Below are 17,573 nucleotides of genomic sequence, written 5' to 3' on the forward strand. Positions count from 1 at the left end.
TTTTTGTTTTCAGAACTATTATTTTAAGACATTAACATTGTCATAATATCATTCAAACTTGCCAAAAGGGCAGGAGCAGACCATAAAAAGGGTCTAGATCTCTCTAGTTTTATAGGGTCACAAGTAGTGTGATAAATAGAACTATGCATATGGTAATAAATATTGTAATGTCACCTTCTTTAGTGAATAATCCGCCAGCTGCAAATCTGGATTCTTTTGGGGGAAGTGGGTGTTTCAGTATGGTTGAGATCACATGAGCGCCTGAAGTGATTTAAAAGCAATTCCTCACAAAAGAGAATAAAACATTACTTCTAAGTAGTGAACTAGCAATTTTGTTGAGCATTATTCTTAGTGCAGGGTTGTAAAACACAATGGTAGTTTGTTATATGCTTAGTCATTGTTTAAAATTACTTGCCTACATTGATTTGCCCTTTAACATTTTTAGTATGCTGCAGGAAAAGGAGAGGCTTTTCTCCTGGATGCTAAGGTTGAAGCGTGTTCCAGCATTATCAAAATATGACTATTAGAATGTGAGAGCGTTCTTTTGTCCTGAAATTTGAAAATTTACATCCTAATGAAATAAATAGCAAAAATCTTTTAGCATCCTAAATTACAGTCTAACATACTGAATGCTGTTGAAATTAACAAGCTGATTAACAATATTTAAGCAATACAAAAGAGCTGTGTGATTTTGCATTCCTTGTCTTTAGTGTTTTTTATGTTAGAAATCAAGATAACTAATGGCTAGAAAGACATTTATATAATTCTGAATGTCTCATTGGTGGCATGCACATCCTGACTCTAAAGCTGAGATGAAATCAAGTTGAAATTCTGAAAAAAATCCCTCAGGAATTTCTCTATAATTGCTACTATGCTTAATATTAGCACTGCAACAGTTCCCCAGTCTTAGTTCCTTGTCTGCTGAGTTAATCCTGCTCTTTGTGTCCATATATACAAATATCTTTGAAGAAAACAGAATTATTTTCTTATACAGTACTAGGGGACCATATGGTTCATTAAGGAGCAGTTTCTGATCAAAGGAATCTGTATGGCCTCTGAAACCAGTGTGTTCTTTTAAGACTAGGGCCCTATGCACAGTTAAATTACTCCAACTCCGCCTTCCCAATCTGTAAGGGTGGAAGGGAACTGTTGCAAGCCTGTTGCTATGGCCACGAAGCAGCAAGCTGAGCTGTTTGTGTGACCGGGATCCTGCTGCATCAGCTGCTGCACGGTGAGTCCTTCCTTACACTTTGCTACACGATGAACATTCTTATTAGAAACATTCTTTTGAATGCCAGTAAGAAATCAGTACCCTATTAAGGGTCCCCTCCCCCAACAACCCACGAGGTTTCATTGCATAACCAAATTGATATGTCTCAAGTGGGATATCTAAATGCATTTGTGATTTTCATGTGAACATTTTTTTTTTTCCCAAGTCAGACTACCTACTGATTTCATTCTTTCTGAGCTGATCTTGGGTGAAAGTTTGATGTACCAAGAAATGTGGCAACTTCACCTTTCCTCCTTTCTTCTTCTGACCGAATGAAATCTAGTGTCCCCTAACATTTATTAATATGCTTAGTGCAGAGGTATTTCAAACAATGATGAGCAAGATTTTTAAATTAAACACTGCAAAATCCTTTGAGGGCTAAACTGCAAGCACTTATGTTGAATTAAGTGAACAATTCTCTGCCCTCCCATGGAATTAGAGTTGGTGCCCTGTAGTTTCAGAAAGCTACTTTTTGCTACTACAGCTACGTGCACTTAAGTGTTAGTCCCTTTTATGTCAGAAACAGGTTTTCTTTAGTGCAAATAAAATCAAAGAACTGCCAATTGTACTGAAAGGAAAGATGATGAGTCTGTAAGAACTGTTAATTTTTTTTTATCATGTTTTTCCTGTATATTCCTGAATACTATGTTTCTCTTTACATATTTCCTGTCTGGTAGAATTTAATTGAATTTGGAGGATGAAGTCCAACCTAATGCATTTGGTTCCCCCAGTGAGTAGGGACAGAATAATCTCCCATTTTCCGAAGGTGAGAATTCTTTATCCCTCTGGTCACTGTATGTATCACCTACCACGTTGAGCTATCTTTCGCTTGTGCTAATAGTACTTTATTTTAATGTACAGTTGTTGTCTTCTGCTAAAATTACAAATTGGTTAAGGATTTCTTTCAAAGGTGAATGTGACTTTGTGTTCCCATTCAGTGCTGATGTCTTTAATAATAATAATCTCCATTTCTTTTTTTTAACCTTTACAGAAAGCGACTCTTGCCACAAAAGTGTGATCTTGTAATATCTGTCTTGTTATTTCAGCCAAACATTAATAATTACGTTCTTAAAGAGTTCCTACACCAAGGGGAAATAAGAACCATAGCTGATATTAAATATGTAAAAGGTTTAATTACATCTATATGGAGGTTTTGGTTGAAGAATTTGAAATTGGAGGCAATTTTCATTTTCTATTTGTATAGGAACCATAGTCATACAGTAGATCAAATGTAGTAGGCACTGTAGAAGCACAGTCAGAAAAGATCATTCATGTCCCCAAAGAGTTTTGTACTTGAAGTATAATGGAAGAGGAGGACAGGGAAGGACAACAAATTACCATTCTGTTTTGTCAGTTGTTCAAAAGATTCTTTTAAGGGTGTTAGCATTTTTTCCATGCTTGATCTCAGCTACATATTTTGCCTTTAATTTTATTGAAACCACCACAGTTATTTTAAGCAAATATAAGGTAAAATTTTCCTCATTCTTAACTAATGTCTAATTAAAAATTAGTAATAAAAACAGTGCTTCACACATATAAGAGATCTAAAAAACTTCATAGTAACAATGACTTGCTGATAGCGTGTGCCCATCTATGTTTGTCTTGTGTGTCTTAGATTACTGGGATAATTTAAGGTACTTGCTATTGTACAGAATGATGAGCAAATGTATTTCGCTGTGGAAGTTTAGCTAGTGCTTGGATGCTGACACTCAGAAAGGTGGTCAGATGATGATGCTGCCCAAAGGATTTTCACAAACAACTGTAGGGAAACCTTACTGCCTTCTGACCCAAGCTATCCCTTTTCTTGTGCCAGGGTATCCCTGTGCTTGACGAACTTTTTGAATTAATCTTCTTACCTATTTTTTCCTTGCTGATTTGATGACTTGCAAAGTAGGCATCACACAGTTTATCCCAGTAGCTGTTCTCTCCTATTTTCAGTGGTACACACCTGAGGCCTGTCTGCAGTTCAAAGAGCACTTCCATGCGCAGGTGAGGACTGCTTGTCAGCAGAGCACTGGAACAGTTGGGTAAGTTTATAATAAACCAAGTATGCAATGAAGAAAGTATTTTAAACTCTTTATAGCCTGCTTCCTTCACAGGCCTTTCCTTCCTTATTCCTCATCTTCCTCGCTCCAGCATGTTTTAAGGCAGCTAAGCCCATGCATGTGGCAGTTCTCTGACCTGTTTGACCATAAATGATGCTTACAGGAAGAGGCATTTTATTCAAAGATACTTTTTCTGGCATAAGTAGCATTGGAAAAATAGTGGAGTTGCTGAACAACCCCTTGTTGCTAAACAACTTTGAACTAAACTCATAGTTCAAAAGATTAATTGACAGTTTAAAATTAGTGTTGAATTTTGTACATGCAAATCAGTATGGCAACCAAATTCTAGAGTGGTTATAAGGAATAGGGCAGATCTAACCTTGCTGTATTCTCTTGTTCTAAGTTGCTTGACACTCTTAAGAATGTAGCTTTAGTCTTGTAGAAGTATATGTGCTGAGAAGTTCTCTCAAATGTTTCCTTAAAACTGGAGCAAAATTCTGGTAAATATATAGCATTGAAAAATCCAAATAAACTGTTTTATGCCCTAGTAGTAATCTTGAAGTTGTTTGGGTGGGTTGTTTGTGGTTCGTTGTGTGGTTTTTTTTTTTTTTTTTTTTTTTTTGGTTCCCCCCCCCCCCCCCATCATCTCTCTCCCAGAACTGTTACTAGTACTGATTTAGTTCCTGAAGCAAGGCAAGAAAGCTAAACTGTGTTAGAAATCATCACTTTTCAATTAAAATAAGTAGTTGTACGTCTTGGAGATAAATACTCCTGTGTTGCAGTGTGAAGGTTGTTTCATAAAGTGGAGCTTCTATGAATACTGACAATTAGTTCACTATTCTTTCAAATCTAGAGTTGTTGATTACAAGACTTGTCATGATAGCCATCTTTAAGCACAAATCTTTCTAAAAAAAAATTTAAAGCCAAAATATGTCTCCTTGAGACACCAGTGAGCTTATTGCTTTTTAGAAGCACAGTCACTGTCTTAGTTTCATGTAAATTTGTTACAAGTGTCCAGACAAATTGCTGGCAAGACATGCTTTAGTGAATTGAGGCATTTTTCCCCTCCATAACCAAGATCTGTTTGGTGCTTTTTTTTTACTTCCAGAGTAAACCAACTCTCCAGTTCATTTATTGTGGTAACAGTATAGCTAAAAAGCTTTACATTTTGGCTTTGTGAATAAAATTAGACGACTTTACTGTCACTGCTGTCTAGATATGATTTTATTAGGTCATTTTTCGATGGGGCGGAAGTAGGAGGGACAGACAACTGAGTGTTTTGTACAGTAATTGTAAAGTTTGACAGGAAAAAACATTGTCTTCCTCTTCCATTATTCCAAGTAATGAAATATTTCATTGTCATTTGCGAAGATAGTCTGAGAAATTCAGTAGCTAATGGCTGTATTTAAGACTCTTTTGATATTCCATCAATGTGTTAAATCGTCTAATCTAGGAAGTTTTTTCCCCCAATATGAGTTAATGGAACACACACCTCTAAACCATCACTTACTTTTTTGCTCTTCCCTTGAGGTCATTGATTTTATTCAGTATTTTATCAGTAACAGTTAATCAGGCAGAGACGTCAGCAGTTTAGGGGCCTGTGGGCACCTACTTCCATTGGCTGGCACACAAAATGCCTTCCTTTTTCAGAAATAATAGTAATGCAGTCAAGATTTACACTGTTTAGAATAGATGACTTGGAATCAGCATCACATAATCAGAAATAGTATTTGACAGAAGATTAATTACTTTGTTTAAAATGCCATTCTTTGATACAAAAGAACATTAAACCTCTTAAGACATTTTTGTAGCATGTGAACGGGAGATGCGAATCCAAGTTTAGGTCAACAAATACACTTACATTCACTTATCCACCTGTATCTCCTAAAAGATACACTACATTTCAATTTTAAGAACGCAGACTGAGTCATCTAAAGCCCATCTGCTTCATTCTGTGGGAGGACCCAGAGCAAAGAGGATTATTTGCATGAAGCCAGCTTCAGATTAATATTATTCCAGATAGTCAGAAAATGTATTGCCTCTAACCATGTGGGTTTTTTTTTCCAGAGACAAATTCTGCAGTGAGTTATTTTAGTATTAGAAATTTCTTGTTTCTTCACTTAGAACTTGGTTTGTACTATTAAAGTCAATGAAAAACTTGTAATTAATTTTAATGAAAAGGATGCAGATACTCTATGGTCTTATGTGCAAGTGGCCAAATATATATACTTGTAGTGAATGCAGTTTGAATAGAATAGAATTTATGTCCCACTGGATTATATTTAAGAAAAAAAATCCAGAGTAAGAAACGGACTATTTCTGCTCCAGAGGTTTTTTTGGTGACCTTCTTTTTCTTTCTTACAATTTAAGACTGATCCTGCTGCACAGTGGCATTTAGGTAACTGGAGTCACAGGTGCATGTGCTCATCACTTGCAATTTAAGGATCTAAATCATAATTTTTAAAGAGAGAGTTTTGAAATTGCGACTAAAAACATGTAATATTTTCAAATATTTACAACAGGCTGAAAATATCCAAAGTGGTTGTGGTAGGAGACCTGTATGTTGGAAAAACCAGCCTTATCAACAGGTACAGTATATCTCAGCAGGTGGTTTGTTTCTGCTCTTTCTCAAATAAATGTTTCCATTCCTGTTTGTTCAGGGTAGTACTTCATGGTTCTGCTTTAAACCATGGTTTTGTTATTAAATAAAAGACAAAACAGGCTTGATATACCAACACAAAAAGTCACACTTTTGCATTTCAATCAGTATATGTTATATTCTGAACTATTTTTATCCAGTCATATATGATACTGTGTTTCCTTAAGAAATCCAAACGTGTTCTAGTTTGTTATCCACTATCTCCTTTTTTTTTTTTAAATTAGTTTCTCGGTGGTTTTATATATGCTTTTGCAATATACAGTAAGTTATTTTTTTTTCTTCATAATTTAGAATCATAGAATAATAGAATGGTTTGGGTTGGGAGGGACCTTAAAGACCATCTAGTTCCCATGGGCAGGGACACCTTCCACTAGACCCTAGATAGTGCGTCTTAGAGTTACCCATAGACCTACCCTAGATAGTGTTAGTTTTGCAGTTATTTGTAGCTGGGTGTTACTAGTACTTAATCTCATTATTATTTTTTTTTATTGCAGATTTTGTAAAGATAATTTTGACCGAGACTACAAGGCGACTATTGGAGTGGATTTTGAAATTGAACGTTTTGAAATAATTGGAATACCATACAATCTCCAAATGTAAGTTGAAACAGCATGGTTAAGTATTGCACAGAGTACAATCTCAGCAAAGCTTGAACTGCTGCAGGCACTAATGGAATAAAGATACTTTTTTTTAAATAATAAAACTGCACAAAGAATAATGTGATCTGAAAAACATATTCTGTAGCTGGACTTGCAGTTTCATTAAAATTTCACTCTCCTGGATTTCTCTTCCCTAAAAAATGTTATAAGTTTGTCAATGAAAATTCATCTTGGATGTCTCGCGCCATTTCAGTGGAGTTCTGTGGTTTTTACTCAAGTTTCTTGAAAGAAAAGTGCAATGCTTATATACTTCTACTGTTACACCATTCTGTCATTTAAGTTTAGTAGGCACAATGAGCACTGAATTTGGCTTTACTGGGGGTTTCATTCCTGCAGTCATTGGAATTACTGGTAAGGTGTCCAGTGATTTCAGCACCACTTGATTAGGGACTAACTGATTTTCCCCAAATCATGGAAAGACTCGAGTGTTTTTACTAGAATAGGAATCTAAAATCTTTGAGTCTCAGCTTTATTTCAGACTAGTGGGAATCCTATCCTTCTGTCACCTGCTTTGGTTCTGCTGAATGAATTGGTATTTCCAGTGGCTAACAGTATTGTTCTCTAGAGGGCATTATTGGATCATCTATGCTGTAATGTGACCTAGAACAGAAATAAGAAGCTTTGCATAAAGTATTTTAGTGCATAAATCTTAAACCTATTCACTTAGGAACACGCTTTTTCTGAGATATTATTGATGTAAGTAGGTGGCTAGTTGGATTTATTGAAAAATACTTAGAAATCCATTTCCCACTGATTTCAGTGCCATTGTGTTCTTGAAAATTCTGCCAGGCACTATCCTTTTGCCAGCTGAAGTAATGAGGTTCATGAGCCACTAAACATCAAGGTGTATGATCTGCAGAATCTTCAGTGTCTGGGTAGAACATTTCCATATGATAAGCACTAGCGCCCCCTTTTGCTGAGAAATTTCTATACAAGATAAATTTGCAAGTATCCATGACTGGCAGTACTAGGCTATAACAAAAAACCAAATCTCTGTAGCACTGGCAGTAGCTGAGAGGACTGCATATCATGTTCATTAATAAGAAGCACTTTATTTCCTGTAATGGTGTCATTAGTACCTGGTGGACTGAGCTGTAGGTCTCTAATTTGTAATGTATGGACAGATGTCATATCCAACAGTTGCAAGATATGGGCTAATATATGATTTAGCTAGTATTAGCACAGAAAACTTTCAAAATTAGTTTGCACTAGAAATACATGTAAGTCTCATAGATGAGGAAAAAATATTTTAAGAAAATGGTATTACCATGCGGAACATGAATATTTGACTTGTGTCTCGAAAATGACTGGTATTAAAAAAAAAAAAAAAAAGATAAAAACAGAGTTCAAATGTCCTCATTAAATAATAGAGCTTTACTGTATTTCTATCAATAGTTAATTAATAACATGTTCCAGATGGTAACACTTCTCTGGTATCACTTTCTTCTCCACCTTCTACCAGTTTACTGCTTCATTAGCATGTTTACCCAGGTGACACTGGGTTTCATTTACCTGAAACTTCTTTTTTTCCCTCATTGCACAGATGGGACACAGCAGGTCAAGAAAAGTTCAAGTGCATTGCATCTGCTTACTACCGAGGAGCAGAGGGTGAGAACAACATTAATTTGATCCTGGCTGTGACAAGAGGTTGTACTTTATATGGAAACGTATATGCATATGTGCTCCTTGAAAAGGTACCTGTAGACACAGTGTGGTAGAATGGATTGTCTGTTATTGGGTAGAAGAAAGCACTAAAAAGCTCATTAATTGATATGTTGTCACACCTGCAAGCTCTGAATGTTCTGATGATGCAGTGATAAAAATTGGCATTTGTGTCTAGGGGGAAGTAACTTAGTTTGGGTTAAGGTTATTGTTGAAGTCAGAAGTAAATTCTTCTCACATTCCCTTTGGTAAGAGACAATTTCTGCAGGGATTAAAGTGGTCTCAAGATAAAAGGAGTAATAGCATTGCAGACTACAGGTAAAGACTAAATAAGATTGAACACTGAGGACTTCATGGAATCATATAATTGTTTAGGTAGGAAAGGACCTTGAAGATCATAGAGTTCCAACCCCCCTGCCATAGGCAGGGACACCTCCCACTAGACCATGTTGCCCAAGGCCATGTCCAGCCTGGCCTTGAACACCTCCAGGGATGGGGCCTCAACAACCTCTCTGGGCAACCTGTTCCAGTGCCTTACCACCCTCAAAGTGAAAAACTTCTTCCAATGTTTAATCTGAACCTGCCCTCTTCCAGTTTAAAGCCATTCCACCTCATCCTATCACTACATGCCCTAATAAAAAGTCCTTCCCCAGCTCTCCTGTAGGCCCCCTTTAGGTACTGGAAGGCTGCAATAAGATCTCCCCAGAGCCTTCTCTTCTCCAGGCTGAACAGCCCCAACTCTTTCAGCCTCTCCTCATAGGAGAGGTGCTCCAGCCCTCAGGTCATCCTTGTGGCTCTCCTCTGGACACACTCCAGCAGGTCCATGTCCTTCATATGTTGGGGACTCCAGAGCAGTACTCCAGGTGGGGTCTCATGAGAGTGGAGTAGAGGGGCAGAATCCCCTCCTTTGACCTGCTGGCCACACTTGATGCAGCCCAGGATACGGTTGGCCTTCTGGTCTGTGATCGTACATTGCGGGTTCAAGTTGAGCTTCTCGTCAATCAGGACACCAGGTCCTTCTCCTCAGGGCAGCTCTCCAGCCATTCCCCGCCCAGCCTGGAGTTGTGCTTGGGATTGCCCTGACCCAGATGTAGGATCTTGCACTTGGCCTTGTTGAACTGCACGAGGTTGCCTTGGGCCCACCTCTCCAGCCTGTCCAGGTCCCTCTGGATGGCATCCTTCCCCTCTAGCGTGTCTACCTCACCAAACAGCTTGGTATCATCGGCATACTTGCTGAGGGTGCACTCAACCCCACTGTCCTTGTCGCTGACAAAGATGTTTGAACAGTACAGGTCCCAGTACTGACCCCTGAGAAACGCCACTCATCACTGCGCTCCACTTGGACAGTCTTACTGGGTGCTAGAGAAGGAAGAGGAATGAGCAAATGAAATAGTCTTCCATCTCCTCTGTGTTAAATCTGCTCATGCACTTTGTACGTAAACATTCTCTCTGTTTAACAAGATGAGTTGCAGAGACTTCTGACAGACTTTATAACTTAATTACTTTTTTCTGTTATTGTCTTTTATTGCAGTTATAATAACAGTGTTTGATCTGGCTGATATCCAGACTCTGGATCACACCAAGTAAGTTTCTGTATATTGGCTTAGCCTTTAAAGCTTTTACAGCAGGTTTAATTACCTTGAATAGCCCATCGTTGCTGAAAACTTGCTGGATTGTGAGTATTTTCTATTGAGCTAAGAAATGAAGTATGACAGTCACTTGTTTGGATTACATAGGGTGGGATTTTTGTGAAGAAAATACAGAGCATAAATTTGAACTACTTACCCTTGACTTCCTTTATAGTAAATGGAGAGAAAAAGGTACTTCAGTAAGAGCTTTCAAAACTAGGTATGCGGGAAGAGATGAAGTGTACCCTAAGAGCATCCTTTCTCCCCCTCCCCTCCATTTGCTATAAACAGAATAACAGGCTGGCATCTGATGTACCTTATAAATTTCACCATTTACATCTTATGCATAATGTCTCAAGAACCTCTCGTTTTCTAGGTGTGCTGCTAGCTCAAAATTATTTTCTTTCTCTAGTTTCTGTAGTGATTCTGTTGGGAGATAGGCTGTCAAAAAAAGGTGAGAAAATTAAAAACTCAAAGTATACGTAGATACAGCTAAACTTAGATACAGCTAAACTTACTGGCTCAAATACTTGTAATGGTTTGGTTACAATAGCACGCTAATTGTTAGGAGTAAACTTGTTCTGCTTTTAGTGCACGCTGCAAAACCCTACATGGATCTACGATCCACATTGTTGTTACCGCTCAGAGCATATATATTTCTAACATACCGTTGTGACTGTAATGCAGGTACATGTTTCTTTACAATCTGTAGTCTGTCTTATTTGAATGTGTATTAGACTATTCCCTTAGAGTACTGCTGTGGTACTTAGCTCATTTACATAGGACTTTGTAAAATAATATATATATTAGTGTCTCTGCTTGGCTGAAAATAATTGAAGCCTGTGAACCTGATTTCCCCACACACACACTCCCTTCCCTCCTTGACTTTTGTTGGATGACTCAAGAAGTTGATTGCCAGAGTAACAAAAATACAAAAGCATATGAGACAGGAATCATGCAGCCTTCATAAGGAGCTGGTTTTATAATGCTGAATAGATTATTTCACCCTTCTTTATTCCCATTTGTATCTGATCTGCTATGTTGTTCTTATCTTTTCTTCTGCTTCTTGTTTTCTTGTTCCTTAGCTCATTCAAAACTCTGACCCCTTCCCTATACTGATAAATACTCTCTCTGTCCTAAAATCACTGCTGAATTTGCACTCTACAGCGGGCATGTTTGAACCTTTCATTAGTGGAAGGCACGTATTCAAAGGAGTTGGAATAACTCCTGGTCTCCTTCTATCTAGACAAAAAAGCTTTTGATACTCCCACATAAGTTCATCCTCTCACTTTTCTTGCGACCCTGTTACCTGTCACTTACTCCTATATTCCTCAGTCCCTCTGAGTGATTCTGTCATTTCTCTTTTGTATTTTAGACAGTGGCTAGAAGATGCATTGAGGGAGAATGAGCCAGATTCCAGCTTCATATTTCTGGTTGGAACAAAAAAAGATTTGGTGGTGAGTAAATAAAATGCAGGTAGGAAATTAGATTTCCCCTAGTTCCTTAAGTGATTTCCCTTACAAGTTGTACACAGTGTTGTTGAGATAAAAGCCTTGTGGGGAAAACTTAAACAGAAAGAAAGATCACAGGTAAAAAATAGCACATACAGAACCAATTTAAGAAGACGCTTTCTGAAAAAATGGATAGGTAGTGAAACATCCCTATTTCCATTCCTTGCATGACATTTTCCAAGCACATACAAATAACTGGAAAGGCAGAGAAAAGTTGGTTGCACGAAATAATGGAGTACATAATGATCTTGAATGTTGGTGGGTTTGGTTTTTTGTTTTTGTGTGTTGTGGTTTTTTTTTTTTTTTTTTTTTTTTTTAGGGACAGTGTGTTCATTATTCAGAAACAGGGAAGAATTCTTACTTAATTGAATGTGATGTCATTTTTCAGAAGAACAGGCTATAATGCTCACCCTGTACCATTCCGAGTCTTGTGTTTGTCTTTCTCTAGCTATTAATACGTGCTTGACCAATCTGATAGCTTTCTATGATGTTATAACTGGTTGGCTGGATGAGGGGAGAGTCGTAGATGTCATCTACCTTGACTTTAGCAAGGCTTTTGACACTGTCTCCCATGACATCCTCATTAGGAAGCTGAGGAAGTATGGGCTAGATGAGGTGACAGTGAGGTGGATTGAGAGTTGGCTGTGTGACAGAACTCAGAGGGTTGTGATCAGCAGCACAGAGTCTAGTTGAAGGCCTGTAACCAGTGGTGTCCCCCAGGGGTCAATACTCGGTCCAATTTTGTTCAATATATTCATTAATGACCTGGATGAGGGGACAGAGTGTATCCTTGGCAAGTTTGCTGATGATACCAAACTGGGTGGGGTGGCTGACACCCCAGAGGGCCGTGCTGCCATCCAGCGTGACCTGGACAGACTGGAGAGCTGGGCAGAGAAGAACCTAATGAGGTTCAACAAAACCAAGTGCAAGGTCCTGCACCTGGGGAGGAAGAATGCTAGGCACCAGTACAGGTTAGGGGCGGACCTGCTGGGAAGTAGCTCTGAGGAGAAGGATCTGGGGGTCGTGGTAGACAGTAAATTATCCATGGCCCAGCAATGTGCCCTTGTCGCCAAAAAGGCCAATGGAATCCTGGGCTGCATAGGGAAGAGTGTGGCCAGTAGGTCGAGGGAGGTCATTCTCCCCCTCTACTCTGCACTGGTGAGGCCACAACTGGAATACTGTGTCCAGTTTTGGGCTCCCCAGTTCAAGAGGGACAGGGAACTGCTGGAGCGAGTCCAGTGAAGGGCAGCTAAGATGATTAAGGGCTTGGAGCATCTCCCGTATGAGGAAAGGCTGAGAGAGCTGGGACTCTTTAGCCTGGAGAAGAGAAGGCTGAGGGGAGACCTTATTATGGCGTACAAGTATCTAAAGGGTGGGTTGAAGGAGGATGGAGCCAGGCTCTTTTCAATGGTTCCCAGTAACAGGACGAGGGGTAATGGGCACAAGTTAGAACACAGGAAGTTCCATTCAAATACACGGAAACAGTTCTTTACGGTGAGGGTGACAGAGCACTGGAACAGGCTGCCCAGGGAGGTTGTGGAGTCCCCTTCTCTGGAGATTTTCAAGAACCGCCTGGATGCAGTCCTGAGTAATGTGTTCTAGGCAATCCTGCTTTAGCAGGGGAGTTGGACTAGGTGATCTCTAGAGGTCCCTTCCAACTTTGATAATTCCGTGATTCTGTGATTCACTGAAAAAAGTCCTTTCTGCATGTCTGTGACTTTTTCTGGTACTTTGTATTACTTATGCTGCCTTTTCTGAGATGCTGTAAAAGCTAAATGTGCCAGACCTCTGAGGATGCAGATCTGAAGTCTTGTCTAAGCTAGAATTCCTTACTGTAAGTTCATTTCTGTTTTTAGCATGATAGCACTTTCAACTGAAAGGGAGACAAGAGCAAAGCAAAGGATTGTGGGTTCTAGGTATTACTTCAGTATGAAGTCAGTATCTTCCTATTTGGGTTCGCTCTATTTCTCATCCTGATGTCACGTCATTCTTTCCAGATTTTTAGAATTCTTCTCAGTTGTGCAGGGGTTCCCCGTTGTAAGACAGTGCACAGAAAACTGTACAGACAAAAAAAAACTGATATCATCCATCACAAATGGGCTAGAAATTGAAAGCAAATAGCAATATACTGATATGGTTGATGATAAAGAACAAATGAGAGGGGAAGAAGACCTGAAAATTAAATGCAAGAAAGCAAAATCCATTGAAAGGGCAAGAAATTTTAGGCTTAAAAAGGGATAAGAAAAAGCAAACATAAAAAAGGTGAAAGGCCGTTGTAATACAACATAGTAAAAATAGATGGAGTAGAAGAAAGGATCTGAGACAAAGAGAAGAAAGATTAAACTCAAAGAATTATTGTGATTAGTCCGTCCTGCAACTTCTCTGCTGAGAGTGATGGGGCGACAAGAATTTAAATACCAGTAACTGGGCTGTTGTCTTTGTAGCTCCCTACCACACTATATAGTTATATACAATGGTCACACTTGTTAACTGTTGTTTTGTTTCAGTGCTGTGGGAGGTGAATGTAGACTTCCATTTTAAAAACAGTAGTACTAAGTACTTGAATATTCTTGCAATCATGTGTGATGCACAAGCTCTAAGGCAAGGCCAGAAAGGCCACTGTGAAAACTGGAAGCATCACAGTATAGGTGCTAGCAGTACCTCTGTTATTTCCAGCCCAGATACACTTCTTATGTTAAAGTTATTCCATGTTACTTACTCAGTCAGATGCTGTGTGTGAAAGGACAGAGCTAGATGCCATCCGCTTTGCCAATGAGATGCAGGCAGAATACTGGTCGGTTTCAGCCAAAACAGGTAAGTTACTGCAAAAGATGTAAATTAGCATAACCACGAAGGCTTAAGTTAAGGTGGGAGGAAGTTAGTTCCTTATGCCCTCATTCCCATGCAGTTGTTTTTGCTTTTGCATTTGTTGCTATTGGAAACTTCAGGTTTATTAATGGTTGATTTTATTTGAACATTTGTATGTGTGCTTGCACTGTTGTGTTTACAGAAAGGAGGCAGACATCGTGATGGGAGTTTGTTATAGACCTCCTAATCAGGATGTAGAAGCCGATGAAGTATTCTATAAGCAGCTGGCAGAGGTCTCACAATCATCTGCCCTTATTCTTGTGGGGGACTTCAACTTCCCAGACGTCTGCTGGAAATACTACGCAGCAGAGAGGGAACAGTCATGGAGGTTCCTGGAGTGTGTGGAAGACAACTTCCTAACACAGCTGGTGAAGGAACCAACTAGGGGAAGTGCACTACTGGACCTACTGTTTGTTAACAGAGAAGGTCTTGTGGGGGATGTAAAGGTTGGAGGTCGCCTTGGGCAGAGTGATCACGAAATAATAGAATTTTCAATTCTTGATCACGTAAGGTGGGAAGCCAGCAGAACTGCCACCTTGGATTTCCGAAGGGCAGACTTTAGCCTGTTTAGGAGCATGGTCGAGAGTGTCCCTTGGGAGGCAGTTTTGAAGAGCAAAGGTGCCCAGGAAGGCTGGGCATACTTCAAGCAGGCGCTCTTAAAAGCGCAGGAGAAGGCCATCCCCTAGTCTCGAAAAACGAGCAGACGGGGAAGACGACCAGCCTGGCTAAATAGAGAACTTTGGCTGGACCTCAGGAAAAAAAGGAAAGTTTACATTCTCTGGAAAAGGGGGTTGGCAACTTACGAGGACTATCAAGATATAACAAAGCTATGTAGGGGGAAAATGAGAAGGGCCAAAGCTCAATCAGAACTCAGCTTGGCCACTGCAGTTAAAGACAATAAGAAGAGATTCTTTGAGTATATCAATAGAAAAAGGAAGACTAGGGAAAATGTAGGCCCACTGGTGAATGAGACAGGTGCCCTAGTGGTGGAGGATGCAGAGAAGGCAGAGTTACTGAATGCCGCCTTTTCTTCGGTCTTCACTGCTAAAGCTGTCCCTCATGAATCCCACGCTCTGAAGGCAAAGGGGAAGGTCTGGAGGGAGGAAGATTTTTCCCTCAGTTGAGGAGGACCGTGTCAGAGACCACTTGGCCAAGCTGGACATTCACAAGTCCATGGGCCCTGATGGCATGCATCTGCGAGTGCTGAGAGAGCTGGCGGATGTTATTGCTAGACCACTCTCCATCGTCTTTGAACGGTCATGGAGAACAGGAGAGGTACCTGAGGACTGGAGGAAGGCTGACATCACTCCAATCTTCAAAAAAGGCAAGAAGGAGGACCCAGGGAACTACAGACCGGTTAGTCTAACCTCTGTCCCTGGGAAGGTAATGGAGCGACTCATTCTGGATGTCATCTCCAAACACGTTGAGGAACAGGAAGTTATTGGAAGTGGTCAACATGGATTTACCAAGGGTAAATCATGCTTGACCAATCTGATAGCTTTCTATGATGTTATAACTGGTTGGCTGGATGAGGGGAAGTCGTGGATGTCATCTACCTTGACTTCAGCAAGGCTTTTGACACTGTCTCCCATGACATCCTCATTAGGAAGCTGAGGAAGTATGGGCTAGATGAGGTGACAGTGAGGTGGATTGAGAGTTGGCTGCGGGACAGAACTCAGAGGGTTGTGATCAGCAGCACAGAGTCTAGTTGGAGGCCTGTAACCAGTGGTGTCCCCCAGGGGTCAATACTCGGTCCAATTTTGTTCAATATATTCATTAATGACCTGGATGAGGGGACAGTGTATCCTCAGCAAGTTTGCTGATGATACCAAACTGGGTGGGGTGGCTGACTAGGTGTGCTCTAGGCAATCCTGCTTTAGCAGGGGAGTTGGACTAGATGATATCTAGAGGTCCCTTCCAACTCTGATAATTCCGTGTTTCTGTGAGTACTCCAGCTGCTGTGGCAATGTCTAAACATGTTTAATTCATAGGTAGTTACATAAATACACATGTGCACTGCTACTCAACATTAGCAATGAAAAAGGTTATACCACAAACTTAATTCTCTCCCTTTGCTGACTAAAAATAAAAGTACGGTACAGGGTACAGTATTCCAGAGTAAGAAAATGAGAAATTCTCTCTGCAGTGATCAGAATGGAGGACAGGTTGTTGAAGAGGCCGGTTCTCTTCCAGTATTGAGCAGTGATGTGTTCACAGATATGCTTGTTATGCTTGATCGTGTGTTGATGTGCAGTTGTAAAAACACATAATTTCTGTCCTGTGTCCTAGGGGAAAATGTCAAAGAGTTCTTTTCCCGAGTTGCTGCCTTGGCCTTTGAACAGTCCATGATAAAGGAGGTGGAGAAAACTGCTGGGCACATGGCCCAAATTGGGGCAGGAAGCCTCATCAGTATGTTAAGTTTTTCTTTTTGAATGTATTTTCCTTGTTTACAGTCTGAAGGATTGGGGAGGTTTTTCAAGCATTAAAGCCTATTTCAAACACCTGCCAGCACATTTGTGTCAGTGTCTCCTTGAGTTCAAGCATACAGGAGTGACTGGGGCTGCATTCAGCTTTTGTTACCCTTAGTATTGAATGGTATCATTTCTTGTGATTTGATTTTATAACTTTTTTGTTTCTGCAGAACTGGAAAAGAACATGATGGAAATCCCAGACAGCAACACTCAAATCAGCCTGAGTTGCTGCTAAGTGTCAACTGTTTCTGCTGGCGCCATGTCATAGAGCTCCTGCAACAATGAAAGCTCTTAAACCAGAAATAAAAAGTTGTATTTTTAGAAGTGAGGGAGGAAAATTTTATCAAAACTTTCTTTCTGCGAGTTCCCTTGCTGCTGCAGGTTTGCTTGTGCAGGATGGTACAATTGTTACATAAACCTTTCTCTGTGTAGTGGAAACATGACATCCTTGTCTTAATGCAAGAAGACATTGCCAGTGCCACGTGCTCACCTGTCTGCCAGAAACACTTGTAGTCAAAAGTTACATAAAATCTATATTATTTTTCATTTTCCACTTGAGAATCAGAGCCCAGTGTTTAAATATTTCCAAGCCTAGGAGAAGTTCAGGTAGGAACTTTGTTGTTTTATCCCAGCTGTCTAATATTTTGAAATTCTTACCAGATAAGAATGCTATTCTCTTCCACTCTCTTGTATAAGAAAGAATGTCACATAGGTGCATGGCATAGAAAAATTAGATTTCATGTATTCCATTTTCCAAAAAGGATGCAGAGTCCTTTGTGACTTTGCAAATATTGCCTACA

At 39.8% G+C, this 17,573-nt stretch overlaps 1 protein-coding gene across 1 annotated transcript; it reads left to right on the top strand.

Moving 5' to 3' along the window:
• Positions 1-1,937: 1,937 nt before the first annotated feature.
• Positions 1,938-17,008, top strand: RAB36 (RAB36, member RAS oncogene family; the record flags this gene model as incomplete). The annotated part of the gene is made up of 10 exons (XM_082491859.1): positions 1,938-2,036; positions 3,209-3,297; positions 5,838-5,903; positions 6,469-6,570; positions 8,177-8,241; positions 9,827-9,878; positions 11,299-11,380; positions 14,158-14,248; positions 16,592-16,711; positions 16,944-17,008. Exons 1-10 carry the CDS (start codon positions 1,968-1,970, stop codon positions 17,006-17,008), a joined length of 801 nt encoding a protein of 266 aa, XP_082347985.1. The 5' UTR covers positions 1,938-1,967.
• Between the last annotated feature and the right edge of the window lie 565 nt (positions 17,009-17,573).

The sequence above is a fragment of the Vanellus vanellus genome, assembly GCF_965231255.1.
Source record: "Vanellus vanellus genome assembly, chromosome: 16".
Lineage (NCBI taxonomy): Eukaryota > Metazoa > Chordata > Aves > Charadriiformes > Charadriidae > Vanellus > Vanellus vanellus.